The sequence below is a fragment of the Dendrobium catenatum genome, unplaced genomic scaffold, assembly GCF_001605985.2.
Source record: "Dendrobium catenatum unplaced genomic scaffold, ASM160598v2 fragScaff_scaffold_1338, whole genome shotgun sequence".
NCBI classification, from domain to species: domain Eukaryota; kingdom Viridiplantae; phylum Streptophyta; class Magnoliopsida; order Asparagales; family Orchidaceae; genus Dendrobium; species Dendrobium catenatum.
In genome coordinates this window covers 3088844-3106643 of record NW_021319800.1, presented here as the reverse complement: position 1 = coordinate 3106643, position 17800 = coordinate 3088844, and the positions used below count along the sequence as shown (strand labels likewise).

Sequence of the window (17800 nt, the reverse complement as noted above, 5' to 3'; positions counted from 1 at the left end):
TATTTCCCCATCACTCTAAACAAAATTTTAATATAAAGCCATCCCAAACGAAGCCTAAATTTTTCAGCTTTGATATCATAAAAAAAATTAAGAGAACATATGATTCAATTTTGGGCGCGCAACAGTAGTTGTTAGTAAAAAAATTTAGATGTAAAATTATTATAATTAGAAAATATTATTTGAAAGGTGTTTATTTAATTTTTTAATTATTATATTATAAAAATGTACTTCTCCCTATAAAAATTTATAAACATTAAAAAAATATATATCCAAATAAAATTATCAAAAAGTTGCGCAATGAACTTCTTTTACTGCAAGGTCTACTCAAATATACGTGGCATGTATTAGCTTGCAAGACAGGTAATTATCAAGGATTCATTTCATATGCTACGTTCAGTTATTGCATGGTAATTGGCCGTTGCAACAACTTCGAGAGCAATATTAGCATCGGCTTTGTAGGCTTTGATCATTATTTCATTAAATAATACCTATAACGAACCCATTACCTAGCTTACCCCACCTCATACATATATAAGAGTACGCGATCCCTGCCATGGCATCCATTACCATCTCATTGAGCTTCACATCATCTTCTTAAAGCAACCCTTATCTATGGAAAGCAACAGCACTGCTACCAAGCCTTGTTTTTCCTTCTGCTTGTTTCTCTGGTTCTCTCTACTCGTTCTTAAAGCCAATGCAGAAGTTCACTACCATGACTTCGTGGTATGCCGCCCTGAATATATATATGTATTCGGTATTCCTCCTGTATCTATGTCTTCATTTGGGACATCTTACTTTCTGTTTTTTGAAATTGTTTTAAGAAAGCTGTTTTAAGAAACTGAAAGAAAGCCGTTTCAAACGAAGCCGTATTTGTAGTTCCTAATCAATCAAGGGAGTTATTTTTTGTACTAATAGATACAAGTCACGCCAGTGAAGAGGTTGTGCCATACACGCTCCATTATTACAGTCAATGGGCAGTTCCCCGGACCGACCCTCCTGGTCAGGAATGGAGATAGTCTGGTGGTCAAAGTTGTAAACCAGGCCAAGTATAATATTACTCTTCATTGGTATGTTGAACTATTTATGTATGTTTTTGGATTGTTTTCTTATCATAAAAAATATGCAAATTTGATGCCAACATAAGTATTTGTGATCAGGCATGGAGTTAGACAGCTGAGAAACGGTTGGGCAGATGGGCCTTCCTATGTGACACAATGCCCAATTCAGCCTGGAGGGACTTACACATACAGGTTCACTATACAGAGTCAAGAGGGGACCTTATGGTGGCATGCTCACAACACCTGGCTTAGGGCTACAGTCTATGGAGCTTTAATAATTCATCCCAAAGAGCATTCTACCTATCCTTTTGCCACACCAAAAAGAGAATTCCCAGTCATTCTTGGTATGGTCATTTCTTTCATTGCAATCAACTTCAGTTATAGCTAGCTGATATACAAAGGGAAAAAAAAAAATTTACATTAAATTTAAATTTTGTTTGGGACGATTTTCTTACTGCTTCTTAAAATAATTTTTTAGTATAAAAATTAAAAAAAAAAAAAAATCTCCAAATCATCTTTTCATTTGAAAAAGGCATAATCAATGATTAAAAAATTGGAATGCACCGACAGGCGAGTGGTGGAATTCGAATCCCATTGACGTGATCCGGCAAGCCCTGAAGACCGGAACTTCTCCGAACAGCTCTGATGCCTTAACCATCAACGCCCAACCAGGAGATCTCTTAAAATGCTCCAGCCCAGGTACTCTAATATTTTAGTATCATTGAACTATATGACAAGTTCAATTTTGTTGGCTGTCGTTTTATAATATACGAACATGAAATTAATGCAGAAACGACAGTATTCCCGGTGGGCCCCGGCGAGACCATCCTCCTCCGCTTCATCAACGCCGCCATGCTCACCGAGCTCTTCGTCTCAATAGCCGACCACCAAATGACCGTGGTGGCCGTCGACGCCTCCTACACTAAACCCTTCAAAACCTCAGTCATTATTATCGGGCCCGGCCAGACCACCGACCTCCTAATCCAAACCAACCAGCCCGCCGGCCGCTACTACATAGCCGCCCACGCCTACCAAAGCGGCCCGCCCAACACCCCCTTCGACAACACAACCACCACCGCCATCATCACCTACAACAACCAAATCACCATAGCAAAGCCAAAGCTTCCCGTCTTGCCAGCCTACAATGACACTGCAACTGTCGCCGCTTTCACTGCGGGTCTTAAAAGCCCGGGTCCCATCAAAATCCCCGAACCCGTAAACGAGAATCTCTTCTTCACAGTCGGACTGGGCCTATTTAACTGCCCGTCGAGGAAAACCTGTAGCGGTCCCAACAACACTCGGTTCACCGCTAGCATGAACAATTACTCTTTTGTTACCCCAACTCGTCAGTCTCTGCTCCAAGCCGCTCAATTAGGCATTCCCGGCGTCTTCACAACTGACTTTCCGGCTTCCCCTCCCGTCAAATTCGACTACACAGGCAACAATATAAGCCAGAGTCTCTACCAACCAATTAGAGCCACGAAGCTCTACCCTCTGAAATACGGCTCAGTTGTTCAACTAGTCATGCAGGGAACCAATATTTACGCCTCAGAAGAACACCCAATGCACATCCATGGCTACGACTTCTACGTATTGGCAACAGGGAAAGGAAATTTCGATGCGAAGAAGGATACGGCGAAGTTCAATTTTGTAGACCCGGTGCGTAGGAATACAATTGGCGTGCCAGTGAAGGGGTGGGCGGCTATAAGGTTCGTGGCTGATAATCCAGGCGTTTGGTTTGTTCATTGCCATATCGACTCTCATTTGACATGGGGCTTGGCCATGGCGTTTCTGGTGGAGAATGGAGTCGGCAAATTGCAATCAACCATACCTCCTCCGCTTGACCTTCCAAAATGCTAGGGTTTGAAAGAAGTGATCTCTGCTGCTCTGTTTGGATCTTGGCTGCTTCATTGTACTTGTACGTGGTATATGGATTTACTGTAAGTTGATTTATTATCAGAATTTGTTCCTGCTTAATTAAAACAATGGATTATTGGTGAGTTCATCTGAGCTGCAACTGAGATAAAAGAGAAATTATTCTGCTTGGAGTTCTCACTTATTTGCATCCGGACTATAATTAAAATAGGCCATATTGTTTAGATATATAACATGTGTATGATCATATATACATTGTGTCTATAATACACATGCTATGTACAAATGAAGTGGTCAATTATAATTGAAGTATAGACACATCCACATAAAATAATTTATTGAGATAAAGAGGTCCTTTTCTATGGTTTTATTCGGCATTAATTATTTATATATTGTTTATTTCCTATCAATAATTGAATGCTGAGTTGTCTTCTAATTGATAAGTTTCTTCATCGGCATCAATTAGCTACATTTACTAGTTTCAAATCATAATTCATTTATTTATTTAAGTATTATGAAGGTCCTTGTGAAAGAATCAACGGAATTTAAGACAATAAATTTAGATAATAATATTAAAATATTAATTAGTTTTTCTATTTTGAAATGAATGTCCTATTTGAATTAACATGTATATATAGAAGTGTTTATTCAATCCAAGTATTTTGTGAGGCAAATGTGTCATTTTATATTTGTAATGGAGTTTCTTGGGATTATGAGTGCTAAAGGGCTCATATGAGAAAAATTTCTTATTGTTTTGTTTTTGAAAATGCAATTATAATTTATATTTGATCATTGTTGTTTTGCTATTTTCGATAAATTTTATACTGGAGAGCTGCTTTCTATAATAATCTTAAAAAGTATTAAGAAAGTTATCTCAAACGAAGAGAGAAATATAATTTTAAATTATGTGATTCACCTCAAAAAAATTAAATTTTTTTACTTTAAAAATCCTACAATAGAAAGCAATTTTGCGAAGTCCATGGGATGGACTTCTCGGTTGCTTTCTGGTACCAAAACAATTTTGCTCTTGACCGTTAACAAAGATTATGCAATGATTTTTTTTTTGCCATTAAAGAGAGACTTGAACTAACAAGACTGAAATAAGGAGTACTCTAGTCTGAGTGCTGGGTAGATGATGATGAAGATCTTGACCGAATTGAATCTCATAAGATTATTTTGTTGAGCTTCAATGTACACAACTCACTCCAACATAATTTTAATCCTTTAAGATTACAGCATTAGTCGACATCTATTGTGTTGTCATCTACATAATTTTATATTAGTTTACATTAGGGGTGTAAGTGAGCCGATTCAGCAGCTTATCGCGCTCGACTCATTTATGGGCTTGCGAGTTGAGCTTATCAAGCTCATGAGTCGAGCTCCATCTCGTTTATTAAACGAGCTCAAGTTCAAGATTCATGAGGCTAAACTCGACAGCTCGTAGGTCGGCTCGAATCACTATTAATATTTTAAATAATTTTTATTTTATTTATTAAATGGGAATAATATTGAAAATTAATAATAAATATCTTTTTTAATCCAGCCTAAGCCTAAATTTGAACCAAATTCAGCTTGAATTTGTGACTGCACGTGGCTCGAGGCAGACGATCCTCACGAGATGAACCACACGAGCTCGGGGCGGAGCGCGGTTACATGTGCAAACTGTGGAAATTGGAAGACGAGGGGGCGGACGACTCGCTCGGTCCCAGAAGGCGGACGACGCAGAAGGTAGCCTGGACCGGCGAGGCTCACGAGTCAGCTCAAGCTGATTTACAATGGGACAAGCTCGAGTTTTAACTCGTCTTTTGAGCTCGAGCTCGAGTTCGAGCCGGGTTTCTGGCTCACGAGCCAAGCTCTATAATGTCATTACTCGAATCAACTCGACACATTTACACCCCTAGTTTACACACGTCGTACACAGTTTATTAACTTAATTATTATATTAACTTATCTTGAACAGTATTTTTAGTGTCATATTATTTACCGTCTATTAATGTATTTGTTGTGAAAGTTTTTAATTAACAAAAAGAATATTTTCAAAAGTACCAATTCACTTCTTTTTATGTGCAATTAGACAAAAAGGTTCACGTGAACCACAAGGATTCAATTTAAAAATAGAACATAATAGATGTGAAATCACAAGCTTCTCCTTTCAGGATTAATTTATGTAAGATAATGACAAGCTTTCTCTTTCATAGCTTTGTTTCCAAGCATATAAAGCATATAAGCATCTTCTTCTTTTGTAAAGCCCTGGACTGAAATTATTGGTTGGTTGAGAGTAGAAACTCATGTGGCTATCCATGCGAACAGCAAACAAATCTAATTTGCCTTTCACTATAGCTCATGTCAAATAATTCAGTATGAGTTGGTGGAATAGCAAATTTTTGTACTGTTATGTCTTAACTCTCAAGTCTTTTCAAACCGACATGTATCTTTTTTTAGTCAGGGTGGCAGTAAATGATCCTACCCTAATTTGATCTTAAAATTTTTTAATATGGGTTGATCAATTTAATAAATAGGTCGTGTTAGGATTGGCTTTCCAGACCCGTTTATTAAACTGGTTGGGTTCGAGTTGCCCTACAGACCCATTTTTTTACCCAAAAATGACCCGTGTAATATTTTTTCATTAATTTTTTTTCTTGTAGGTAAATTCTTCTTATTTTTTATCAAATATTTTAACCTTTATAATTAATAAGCTATAAAAATAACATTTTCTTAAACAAAAAAAAATTTAACAGTTCGAGTTGATATTTGAACTTTTTATTAAATGAATTGGATGTAGATAGATTAGATTCAGTCGACTAATTTTCAATCGAACCGAACTCGATCCATTAATCTATTTTAACACCCCTATTATTTTTTTTATATTTTTTACGTGAAAAGCGTAGGTGGGGTCATATGACTTTGGGTTGATTTGAATAAATTGGCTTTCCATGGATAAGAGTTTGTGGCATGTGTGTGTTGGGTGCTTCCAACATTGATGGGAAAGAAAGCATATATTGATCATCTACTTTTGATAACTTAGCAATAGTACGCTATGATAGAGAGTAGCTACATAGCAATCAATCAGCTTCTTTTTAACTTTATAATAAATCACAAAGTTTCATTTAGCAAATAGAGATTACCAAATGAGAATGGATTAATCTTATGTCACTTACAATTGTGTGTGATAATTGTTTGGTACCTATAGATAATGTGTACTGCATGTTCTGTTTGGAGCAGTGATTTGTGCTTAAAGCCCCGTTTGATTTGATGTGAAAATACTGTAAAATAGATTAAGTACAGAAATTTCAAATATATTGGTTTTATCACCGTTTCCATCACCGCCACCTGATACAATCACTGTCGGACTCTAGCAGTCGTCGGCGTCGCTTGTAGACGCCACCATCTCTATCAGCTACCACCCATCGTTGCTCGCCGTCCACCACCGTCATTGAGCATTATTGTGCATAGCCAAATAAAAGAGAATCACTTGTATTTATTTTACAATGATCCACATCTCTTTCATCCAACTGAACAATCACTAAGAAAGTCTAAAATTTTATTCACCGGCTTAGAAAGCATAATTTGGTAATTTATCCTTTGTTCAAGTAACCGTTTATTTATGTTTGGATAAAACAGTGAACAAACAGATGGACAAACGTTCAAATGAATTTGTAAAATTGGTTAGTTTTGTTCACCCGAGCAACCAACAACAATATGCATGATTATTAGGGAAATTAGCAAATAGGCAGTCAATATAATAGTGAATAGGGATTCAAATGAATGAAATCGATTTGTTTCAGAGATGGTCATGTTTTGTTGTAGATTTTACTTCAGATATATTTATATAATTCAATAAGGTTAGCCTCGTGTTTCTTTATTGAAGATAAGAATGGGAGCCTTTGTCAGAGCCGCATATTTTTTTTTTCAGGGAATGACTTTGATTTTGTTTATTATTTATTTTTTAATAGATGAAGCCCAAAGGAAAATTTTATTTTATTTTGCCAACATATCTCATAGAATGAAACGTATGTACCAAACTATTATGCAGTATAGATTAATGCAAATAGATCGATATTAGAGACTAATAGTCCTTAATTGTGATGTAATGTAATTATAAGCCTTCACCATGAACATTTTCCTAATAGATTCAATCTTGATGTGGAATATTAAATTTCACATTCTAATAAATGGATATAATTAAAAAAAAAAAAAACCAGTTACTCCCTTAAATACTAATGATCGTAGGCATAGGATAGTATCTAAAGAATAGTAACAATAGGTTTTTACTGAACAGTAAGTATTAGCATTATCTATATATGAGTGTATTCCTATTGAAGAGTATATATATATATATATATATATATAGATAAAAAGTCCGTATACATTGTTAAACCTATCCAATTGTCCTAAGACTAATCAAGATGGGGGTGAATTGATAATTTAAAAAACTTCTTGATTTTTTTAATAGAAAATTGATTTTTGTAATTTTTTGCAAAACTAAATTTTCAACCATAAAAACTAGTGAAGAAAAATAAAAATGCGGTTATAAAAATGAACACTAGAATTTATAGTCGTTCGGTCCAACAAGACCTACGTCCACTCCCTGAAGACTCCCTCTTTAGGTATTACACTATTACCAAAAGTGACTCTCATTTTGCCCCCACAACAAGGCGAAGAAGCCCTCACAATTTTCCTCTCTTCCACCTATCCCCGGTGCGGTAAAGTACCGTCATCCTTTCATATCCTCCAAGTGTCGGTAGAGTACCTTCATCCTTTTACACTCTCTAAGTGTCGGTAGAGTACTGTCGTCTGTTCACAGACTCCAAGTGTCAGCAAAGTATCATCATCTATTCACACCCTTTAAGTTTCGGCAGTTTATCGTCATCTGTTCACACCTTCCATGTGTCGGAAGAGTACCGTCGTCTGTTCACACCCTCCAAGTGTCGGCAGAGTACGAGATATTCTTCAAAGAACTTCTCTCGAGCAACTAGAAATATTAAAGGAAGAGTGGAAAACAAAAACTAAAAGAAATTCTTACCTTAAAGTAACCTAGTGATCCCTTCATACTCCACTTGTAAGAACTCTCTCTCAAACACTCTCCCAAATACACTCTTTCACTTGCTATCAATGAAATCATGAAGAACAACCCTTTTCTTGTCAGTTTCTAAGGAGCTTTATATGAAAGACAAAAAAAATTATAGAGAAAACTTAAATTTTCTATTTTGAGCGTATACGATCGTACAATACGATCGTATTTTATATGTACAAACAATTCAAAAACTATTGCATATGAACCTATATGAAATATTTTCATACACGATGATTATTCAATACGAACGATTAAGAAAAAAAATTTCAAGTTCGTTGGGACGAAAAGGCACCTCAAATTTTCATACTCTAGGCATCGTTTGTATGAACCGATCATCATACAGTACGAATCATTCAAAAAAATTTAGCATTCATCGGGACAAAAAGGGACATGTCCAATCTGTACTTTGGGCATCGTCTGTACGAATAGGAGATCGTACAATGTGATTAGTTCATAAAACTTTGGGATTCGTACGGATGAAAAGAGACCCGTCCTATTCATATTTTGGACGTCGGCTGTACTAACAATATATTGTATAGTACAATCATTTCAGGAAAAGAATTAAATTCGTCAGGACGAAAAGGGATCAGTTCTTTTCGTACTCTGGATGTCGTCTATACAAAGAACCCTTCGTATAGTACGATCAATACTTAGAAAAAATTTCTTCTCTCATACTTTTAACTGCTCCCAGGAGTGAATAACTTAATAAATTATCCCGTACAAAATGAATTTGTACAGTACAATTAGTTTAAAAAAATATATATTTTAATCACTCCCCCAATGGGTGTGTGCATATTTACTTAATTACAATCACACTCTCTCATACTCAATAAAATAAAAAATACAGACTCCATTTATAATAAAATCTAATCTAATCTAATTTGAAGTCTTCAACAATATAAAGTATGATTTTTGTGAAATATTAGTACACACAAATAACAAAAGTAATATATCTAAAATATGTTAGGAGAAACTATAATTAAAATAATAATATTTGGTATCATCTAATATACACATGTTGTAATAATCTCAACAATCGAAAAACTAAGTTGCAATAATCTCAATAATCTTTCACTTTTTGATGATGGCAAAATAATTATTGTTTGAGTTAATATTTATATCTTAAATTTCTTCTTAGCTCCCCCTAAAAGAATGAATATTTGAATATATAGAGACTCTATGAAAAGTACAATTTTATTTTTAATTTTTCAAGAAAAAAATAACACACATAATAAAATACAAAAACACAAAATTTTCTAAATAAAAACAACACACAATAACAACAACAACAACATCAACCCTTTGTCTCACTACGTGTGGTCGGCTACATGAATCCTTTTTCCCCACTATGTCCCGTTAAAAGTCAAATTCCATTTAAATCTAATAATGAAAGATCATTTCTAATAATTTTTAACAAAGTCTTTTTAGGTCTACCTCTACCTTTCTTAATATAAGTCAAATCTAATTCCTCAACTTTCTTAATCGGGTCATTGTAAGGCCTCCGTTTAATGTGACCAAAGAAATCTAAGGCCCCTCTCTCTAATCTTACCTTCCACTGGAGCTACTCCAACCTTTTCACGTATATGCTCATTTCGTATCCTATATCTAAGCATCTTCATCTCTGCAACACTTAACTTAGTATTATGCTTCTCTTTTAATAGCCAACATTCGGCACCATAAAGAATTGCTAGTCTCATCACCATATTATAGAATTTTTCCTTAAGTTTGAGGGGGACTTTTTTATGGCATAATAAGCCTGATACATTCCTCCACGTCAACCATCCAACTTGAATTCTATTGATAATATCCCCATCAATTTCACCATCACTCTTAACAATAGATCCAAGATATCTAAAACAAATACTCTTATTAATGACTTGATCGCCCAAAGTCATAATCCCATCACTAGGTCTATTGCTAATAAAATTATCCGTACTCCATATATTTAGTTTTAGATCTACTCAAGCGAAAACCTTTAGACTCTAAAGTTGACCTCCATAATTTGTGTTTACCTTCAACTCCATCTCTAGTCTTATCAACAAGAAGAATATCATTAGCAAAAAGCATACACCAAGGTACATCCTCTTGCAAATGTCTAGTGATAACATCCATGACTAAAGCAAAAAGATATGGACTTAAGGTTGATCCTTGATGTAATCCAACTCAAAAAGGAAAATACTTAGTCAAATCATATTGTGTTTAAACACAAGTACTAGCTCCTCCATATATATATCTTTAATGGTTTGAATATAAGAATTATTAACTCCTTTCTTTTCAAGAACTCTCCATAACACTTCTTTTGGAACTTTATCATATGCTTTCTCTAAATCAATAAAATTCATATGTAGATCCTCCTTATTCTCTCTATATTTCTCCATCAAACCTCTCAATAAATGTATGGCTTCCATAGTATACCTACCCGGCATGAATCCAATTTGATTTTGAGAAACATTAGTATCACGTTGCAACCTACGTTCCATAACTCGCTCCCATAGTTTTAAAGTATGACACATTAACTTAATTCCTCTATAATTTGCACACTCATGTGCATCACCTTTATTCTTAAAAATAGGAATTAATAGATTCATTCTCCACTGATATGACATATTTTTAGTCTTCAAAATAGTATTAAAAAGTTTAATAAGCCAAGAAATTCTTTCATCTCTTAAGCATTTTCACATCTCTATTGGAATATCATCAGGTCCAACAGCTTTTCCATACTTCATTTTCTTTAAAGCCTCTTTAACTTTAGTTTTACTTATACGCCAATAAAAACAAAATTCTTTATTTTTATTAGGGTGATAAAGTCACTAAAGTTAATCGTATTTTCACATTCTTCATTAAAATGTTTAGCAAAATACCTCCTCCACCTTTGTTGTATATCATCTTCTAACTTTTTTATCTTCATCCTTAATACACTCCACTTGAACTAAATCCTTACTACTTCTATCTCTTTATTTAAATAACTTATACATATATCTTTCTCCCTCTTTAGTATCTAATATATTATATAAATAATTAAAAGCTAAGCACTTCACATTGTAAATAGCTTTTTTAGATTCTTTACGAGCCTCTTTATAGCTTTTCCAATTATCAGAATTTTTATATCTAAACTAATTTTTATAACAAATCTTCTTATTATTTATCTTTTCTTGCACATTTGGATTCCACCACAAACTATTTTTACTATTAGGAGCTTTTTCCTTTGAAATTCCAAGCACATCTTTTGCAATATTCTTAATATCACAAGTCACTTTTTCCCACATAATATTGACATCCTCATGCAGAGACAGAATCTTAAGATCTAAAATCTTACTCTCAAAAATACTTTTATTAATATTCTTTAAATACCTTCATCTAATCATTAAAAATAACACATAATAAAATACAAAAATACAAATAAGCTAGAACACAAAGCACATTAAAAAACATAATAAAAAACACAAATACAAATAATATAATTACTCTCCATTTTGACAACAATAAAAAATGAAGAAGAAAATTGAAATTAAAGATGTCAAATGAGAAACCAAAATAACTGATCTTGAAAGTGATTGTAATATAGTTGTAATAATAATGTTAATTACATAATACGAAAAAGAAAGATTTAAAAATTTTAAATTCAAGAACAACTTATATAAGAAAAGTTAATCAAGATCATGACGCATTCTAGACAATTAGATAAAGATGATTATTACAAAATTGGCAAAATGAAGATTAATTAATTTTAATTTTTAATTTAAAATATAATTGAAAATTAGATTGATTTGAATTAAAGATTAAAGGATAGAGGAAAGAATATAAATATTCAATTGGCGATATTGCGTATCTTTAAATATTTATGGCACATTTTATGCATCTTTTTTTATTTAGGCTAATTTTGCACCTCTTTTCATTTACGAACCATTTCTCATCAATTTATTTATGTACACATTGTATATTTCTTTTTGAGACACCCCTTTTTTATATTTGGTCTTTCCAAAATTAATAATCTAAAATCAAACTTCTCTAATAACATAAATAATTATATTGAACAGAAATAAATAATCACAAGGCATCAAAATTGTAATAAAAATATTCAAAGTATGTTTGTCTAAAAAGAATATGAAATTGATATGCTTAACTTAATTGAGTTATAAGTTAATTTAAATTTTTTGAAAAATTAAATTTCATAATAAAATTAATTTTGTAATATACGTTAATTTATAATTTATTTTTAGATCAATTAAAAGTGATTTTTTTGTATAAACATACTCTCATTAAAAAAATAAGAACAACAACAAATTCACAAAACATGATAGCTTTTATTGATATCAATTAAAATAATGGATACAATCAACACATTGATATCAAAAAGATGATATTTAAACATCAAAACCTAAAATATCATAACACTAAAGAAAGTACTATAATAGATACATAAAAAATGTCATCACATCATGTTACATCATAAACACAAACACATCATAAGTAAAGGATAGAAAATGCAACAATAAAGAAGTGCATCTAAAAGTCAGAGAGGCCCTAGTCTGGAGGAGGAGGTTGGTTGAGTAATAAAAAATAGCTATTCATCATAACTATATTAGTATTAACCGTGTCAAACTAACCTCATATTCACCCCATATCTTCCTGATACCTTGCATCTTCCTGGTTTAAATGTGACTTAATTTGATCAAAGTGTTGATCAACGTGAGTTTCAATACGATCAAAATGATTGACTAACTCCTGAAAGTATTGCTGATCAGGTCTAGGTGCAGGTGCAGTAGCTCCCACTTCTTCTTCAGAATCTTTACTAGAAATTTAGTCACTCCCAAAAAATGATCGAAAGGAAGTATCGGTGTTGAAACTTGTTAATTATGAATTAGGTTGTTAGACCTAATCTTATGTCCCAACGGCTAACCAAGAAGGGGGGGGGGGTGAATTGGTATTTAAAAAATTTTCTGTTATATTTTTAAATCGATAAAAATTCTTATAGTGAAATTTTCTGAAAAAGATTTTTCAACCATAGATCAACAGAAAACAATAAAGTAAAAAATCAGCACAAAATAAAAAGATTCAAGATTTATAGTGGTTCAGTCAAACACGACCTACATCCACTCTCTGCAGTCTCACGTTTCAGGTATTGTACTATTATCACTTAGTGTCTTTCTATTTTCCCCCACAGTAAGGCGGAGAAACCTTAACAAAAACTCCCTTCCACCACTACCGGGTGCAGTAGAGAACCGTCGTCCTTTTACACCCTCTAAGTGTAGGCAGAGTGCTTCCCACTGTTTACACTCTGAAAGTGTAGGCAAAGAACCTTCCCGCTATTCACACTCTCCAAGTGTTGGCAGAGAACCCTTCATACTTTCACACTTCTCCAAGTGTAGGCAAAGAACCGCCGGATTTCACATTTCCAAGTGTTGGCAGAGGTACCTCTCGCTGTTCACACTCTTCAAGTGTAGGAAGAGAATCCTCCCACTGTTTACACTCTCCAAGTGTAAGCAGAGAACCCTTCATCCTTTCATACTTATCCAAGTGTAGGTAGAGAATCCTTCATCCCTTCACACTTCTCCAACTGTAGGCAGAGAACCTTCCCGATGTTCACACTCTCCAAGTGTAGGCAGAGAACCCTTCGTCCTTTCACACTTCTCCAAGTGTAGGCAGAGAACCTCCCGCTGTTCACACTCTCCAAGTGTAGGCAGAGAACCTTCCCGCTGTTCAAACTCCTTGAGTATCGGCAGAGAATCGGATCTCCTTGAAAGATCTTCTCACGAGAAATCTAGAAGGACAATAAAAAAGAGTGAAGTAACCACAATTCACAAATGGAGATTCTTACCTTTGAATACCAAGTGAACCCTTCACACTCCAGTAGTAATAACTATCCTTCAAACACTCTCTTTCACCTCTACTTCAATCTCCCTTCATTTTTCACGAAGACCAATGGACAAAAAGATCTCAAGATAGTCTAAAATGGACCTTTTATATGAAAGACACGAAAAAACGTCCAAAGACTGCAAAATTTCAATTCTGTGCGTACTCGATCGTCTCGTATGATCTAATTTCATATGTACAAATAGTGTAAAAACTATTGTGTAAGAACTCAATATGCATTGGTACGAAATTTCTTCGTACTCAATCATCATCCCGTTCGAACATAGTTTATCCGGTACGAACAGTTATTTCAAAGGTTCATTGGGATGAAAAAACAGGACGAATTACAAGTTCAAAGAACAGAGAACATTGTCCAGGGATGAAAGTGTCGATTCGTCTGGTTGAACAGAATAAACTAAAAATCCAGAGGACATCATCTACGGATGAATGAGACTATTCGTCTGGACAAACTGTTCAAACTGAAAATCTAGAGGATAACATCCAGGGACAAATGGGACTATTCATCTGGATGAACAGTTCAAATTAAAAATCCAGAAGACATCGTTCAGGGATGAATGAGACTATTTATCTAGACGAACAGTTCAAACTGAAAATCCAGAGGACATCATCCAGGGATGAAGGTGTCGATTCGTCTGGACGAATAGAATAAACTAAAAATCAAGAAAATATCATCTAGGGACAAATGGGACTATTCATATGGACGAACAACACTTAGAAAAATTTTGCTCATCTTCTATTCGGTCCATTTGCTCATGGAGGTGTAGAAAAATGGTTGATTATCTCCTTTTGTACGTCCACATGTCGCCACACGCATAAATGAAATATAAAAACATAACAGCTAACAATCACATCGCATCACATATGGTAGAGAGAATCATAAAGAAGTACAGTCATCACTTAAAGGGGCCCTGATTTAGAGAAGGAGGTGGCTGGCCGAAGAAGTTATAATAGCTACTCATCATAGCCATATTCGAGCCTATAGCATCTAAGTGGCCTCGCGTCCAACCCAAATCCTGTTGGTGCTGCATGTCCTGCTGCTATAGATGAATTTCAATTTGATCAAAGCGATCATCAAAATGAGTCTCAAGATGATCAAAATGCTGGTCAAAATCCTGAAAGTTTTATCTATCAGTAGGTGTAGGTGTAGCTCTTCTCCTATCCTCCTCAGAGTCACTACTAAGCACATGTGGATCTCTATAAAAGATTGCTCGGAATGATCCATCACTGTAGTAGATAGCCACTTCTAGATTTTGAACTTGATGGATAAGGTCATATTTTTTCTCCAAAATGTAGGTCACAAGATAACCTAAGGCTATATTTTTCTTTCTCTTGTGGGAGACATGGCCAATCTCAGAAAGTCTATAAATATAGTCAATGATCAGTTGGGCTTCATCTATTGGTTGGCTTGTCATAATCAAATAAGTCACTGTGGAAAGAAGAGGGGTAATATTTACTTGATCCCCAGCTTTAGGAATAATAGAGCTTCGAAGAACATGCCGAATGGTTCAAGCATTACGATTAAGAGTGTACACCTTAGGTAAATGAACTTCATTTCCAAACCCTCTAATAACCTCATTTATCACAGTCTAGTCAAAGTTGGATGAAGAAGTCAAAGTATGGGCTCTAATCCCTTGAGTCCTTAAGTTCAAAAATATTCCCAAATCCGCTTTTGTTATCTCTACTTTCTTTTTAAAAACATACAATCTAATCACAGTTTGGTTAGAGTTTAAAGACATGTTTGCAAGGAAGTAGTGGAAAGTTTCCTTGTTGTAGAGGTGGACTAGACTCAGAATAAATGCAAACTGTGTAGAAGCAAAAAGTTTCATAATTTGAAAAGTGATTTGTTCTTGAAGAAGAACTCTAGAGGGAGTGATCTTGGTGGATACGAACCTAGGGAAGGACTCCTCATTTGCTTAATGCTAAAGCCTAGAAAATAGCTCAAATCTCTCATTAGACTCATCTCAAATTCACTACTCATTGTTTTAGAAAAATCATCACAAAGATTTTTATTTGTAGATCCAAAAAAGATACCATCAACATAAATTTGTACAATGAGTATTTCCTATCCCAATTTCTTTAAAAAGAGAGTTGTGTCCACACTTCCTTTTTCAAAAGATCTCTCAAGTAGGAAGGTGTTCAACCTCTCCTACCAAGCTCTAAGTGCTTATTTTAATCCATATAATACCTTTTTAATTTGAAAATATTATTTGAATGTTTAGAATTTTTAAAACCTAGAGGTTGCTCCACATATACATCATCTTGAATTACCCCATTTAAAAAGATATTTTTAACATCCATTTGATACAATTTAAATCCTCTAAAATAGGTAAAGGCTAATAAAACCCTAATTGCTTCAAGTCTAGCTATAGGGCTAAAAGTCTCCTCAAAATCAATCCCTTCAATCTAATTATAACCCTTATCAACTAATCTAGCCTTATTTCTAATGACTACTCCCGAGTCATTCATTTTATTCTTGAATACCCATTTAATTTCAACTATACTTTGATCCTTTGGCCTTGCAGTTAATTCCCAAACTTCATTTCTTACAAATTAATTAATTCATCCTGCATTGCCAATATCTAAAATTTATTCGAAAGTGCTTGACCAATATTTGTTGATTCTATCATTGAAATAAAGGCTGAATGATTGACTTATTTGTTCAGTCCATGCCTAATCCTAACACCTTCACTAGGTTCACATATAATCAATTACTTTAGGTGGTTTTTAGAGAATCTCAAATCTGTAGGCATTGGATTTTCTATCTCCAAAATTTCTTCCAATTTTATTTTCTTAATCTTTTGGGAGTTAATCTCTATCTCATCCTCTTCAACAATTGGTTCTTCCAAAATTCTATATTCATCAAATACAATATGTGTGATCTCCTCAATTACTAAAGTTCTTTTATTGAATACTCTATAAGATTTTCCAACACTTGAGTATCCTATAAAAATTCCTTCATCTGATTTTGGATCAAATTTTCCTAAGGAAGATTTTCCATTGTTATGTATAAACACTATATATCCAAAAATATATAAATGTGACAAATTAGGTGTTCTTTCCTTTAGTAACTCAAAAAGTGTTTTATTTAAATTTGATCTAGCATTCACCCTATTCAGAATATATTATGCTCTGCTAACCGCCCTAGCCCAAAAATATTTAGGAAGTGAGTATTCTGCCAACATGGCTCGAGCGGCTTCTATTAATGTTCTATTTTTCCTTTCGACTACCGCATTCTGCTGAGGGGTTCTAGGTGCAGAAAAATTATGATCAATTCCTTTTTTCTTATAAAAAACTTTAAATTTTTCATTTTCAAATTCTCCACCATAATCACTATGAATTGCTAAAATTTCACATCCTAGTTTGCTTTGAATCCAAGTCAAAAAATTTCTAAACTCCTTAAATGATTCATTCTTATTATATAGAAATATAACCCATGTGAATCAAGAATAAACATCCACAATTATAAATCCGTATACCTTACCTCCTAAACTTACAGTTCTAACTGGTCCAAAAAGATCTATATATAATGTCTCCAATGGTTTACTAGTTCTAAGATCCTTATTGGACTTAAAAGAGGACTTCACCTATTTTCCTAATTGACATGCATCGCAAAGGTGATCCTTAGTAAAGTCTAGTTTTGGTATACCTCTCACTAAGTTCTTTTGGGTAATCCTCCTAAGATTTTTCATGCTAGAGTGACAAAGTCTTCTATGCCAAAGCCATAACTCATCGGAAATAGTTTTTAAACAAAAAACAGTAGGAGTTTTAATGTAATTCAAGTCTAGCATATACACATGGTTTACCCCAATACCATTCAAAACATTATTTCCATTTAGGCTTAATATGTAGCTAGTAGGAAAAAAATTTATACAGTATCATTTATCACATAGCTGGCTAATACTTAATAAATTATGTTTTA

General features: G+C 33.9%; 1 protein-coding gene across 1 annotated transcript; it reads left to right on the top strand.

Moving 5' to 3' along the window:
* The first annotated feature begins 612 nt into the window (after positions 1–612).
* Positions 613–3051, top strand: LOC110101486 (laccase-3). Its single transcript, XM_020829403.2, has 5 exons — positions 613–723; positions 916–1067; positions 1158–1402; positions 1629–1757; positions 1849–3051. The coding sequence occupies exons 1-5, from the start codon at positions 613–615 to the stop codon at positions 2916–2918; spliced, it is 1707 nt and encodes a 568-aa protein (XP_020685062.1). The 3' UTR covers positions 2919–3051.
* Positions 3052–17800: the final 14749 nt, after the last annotated feature.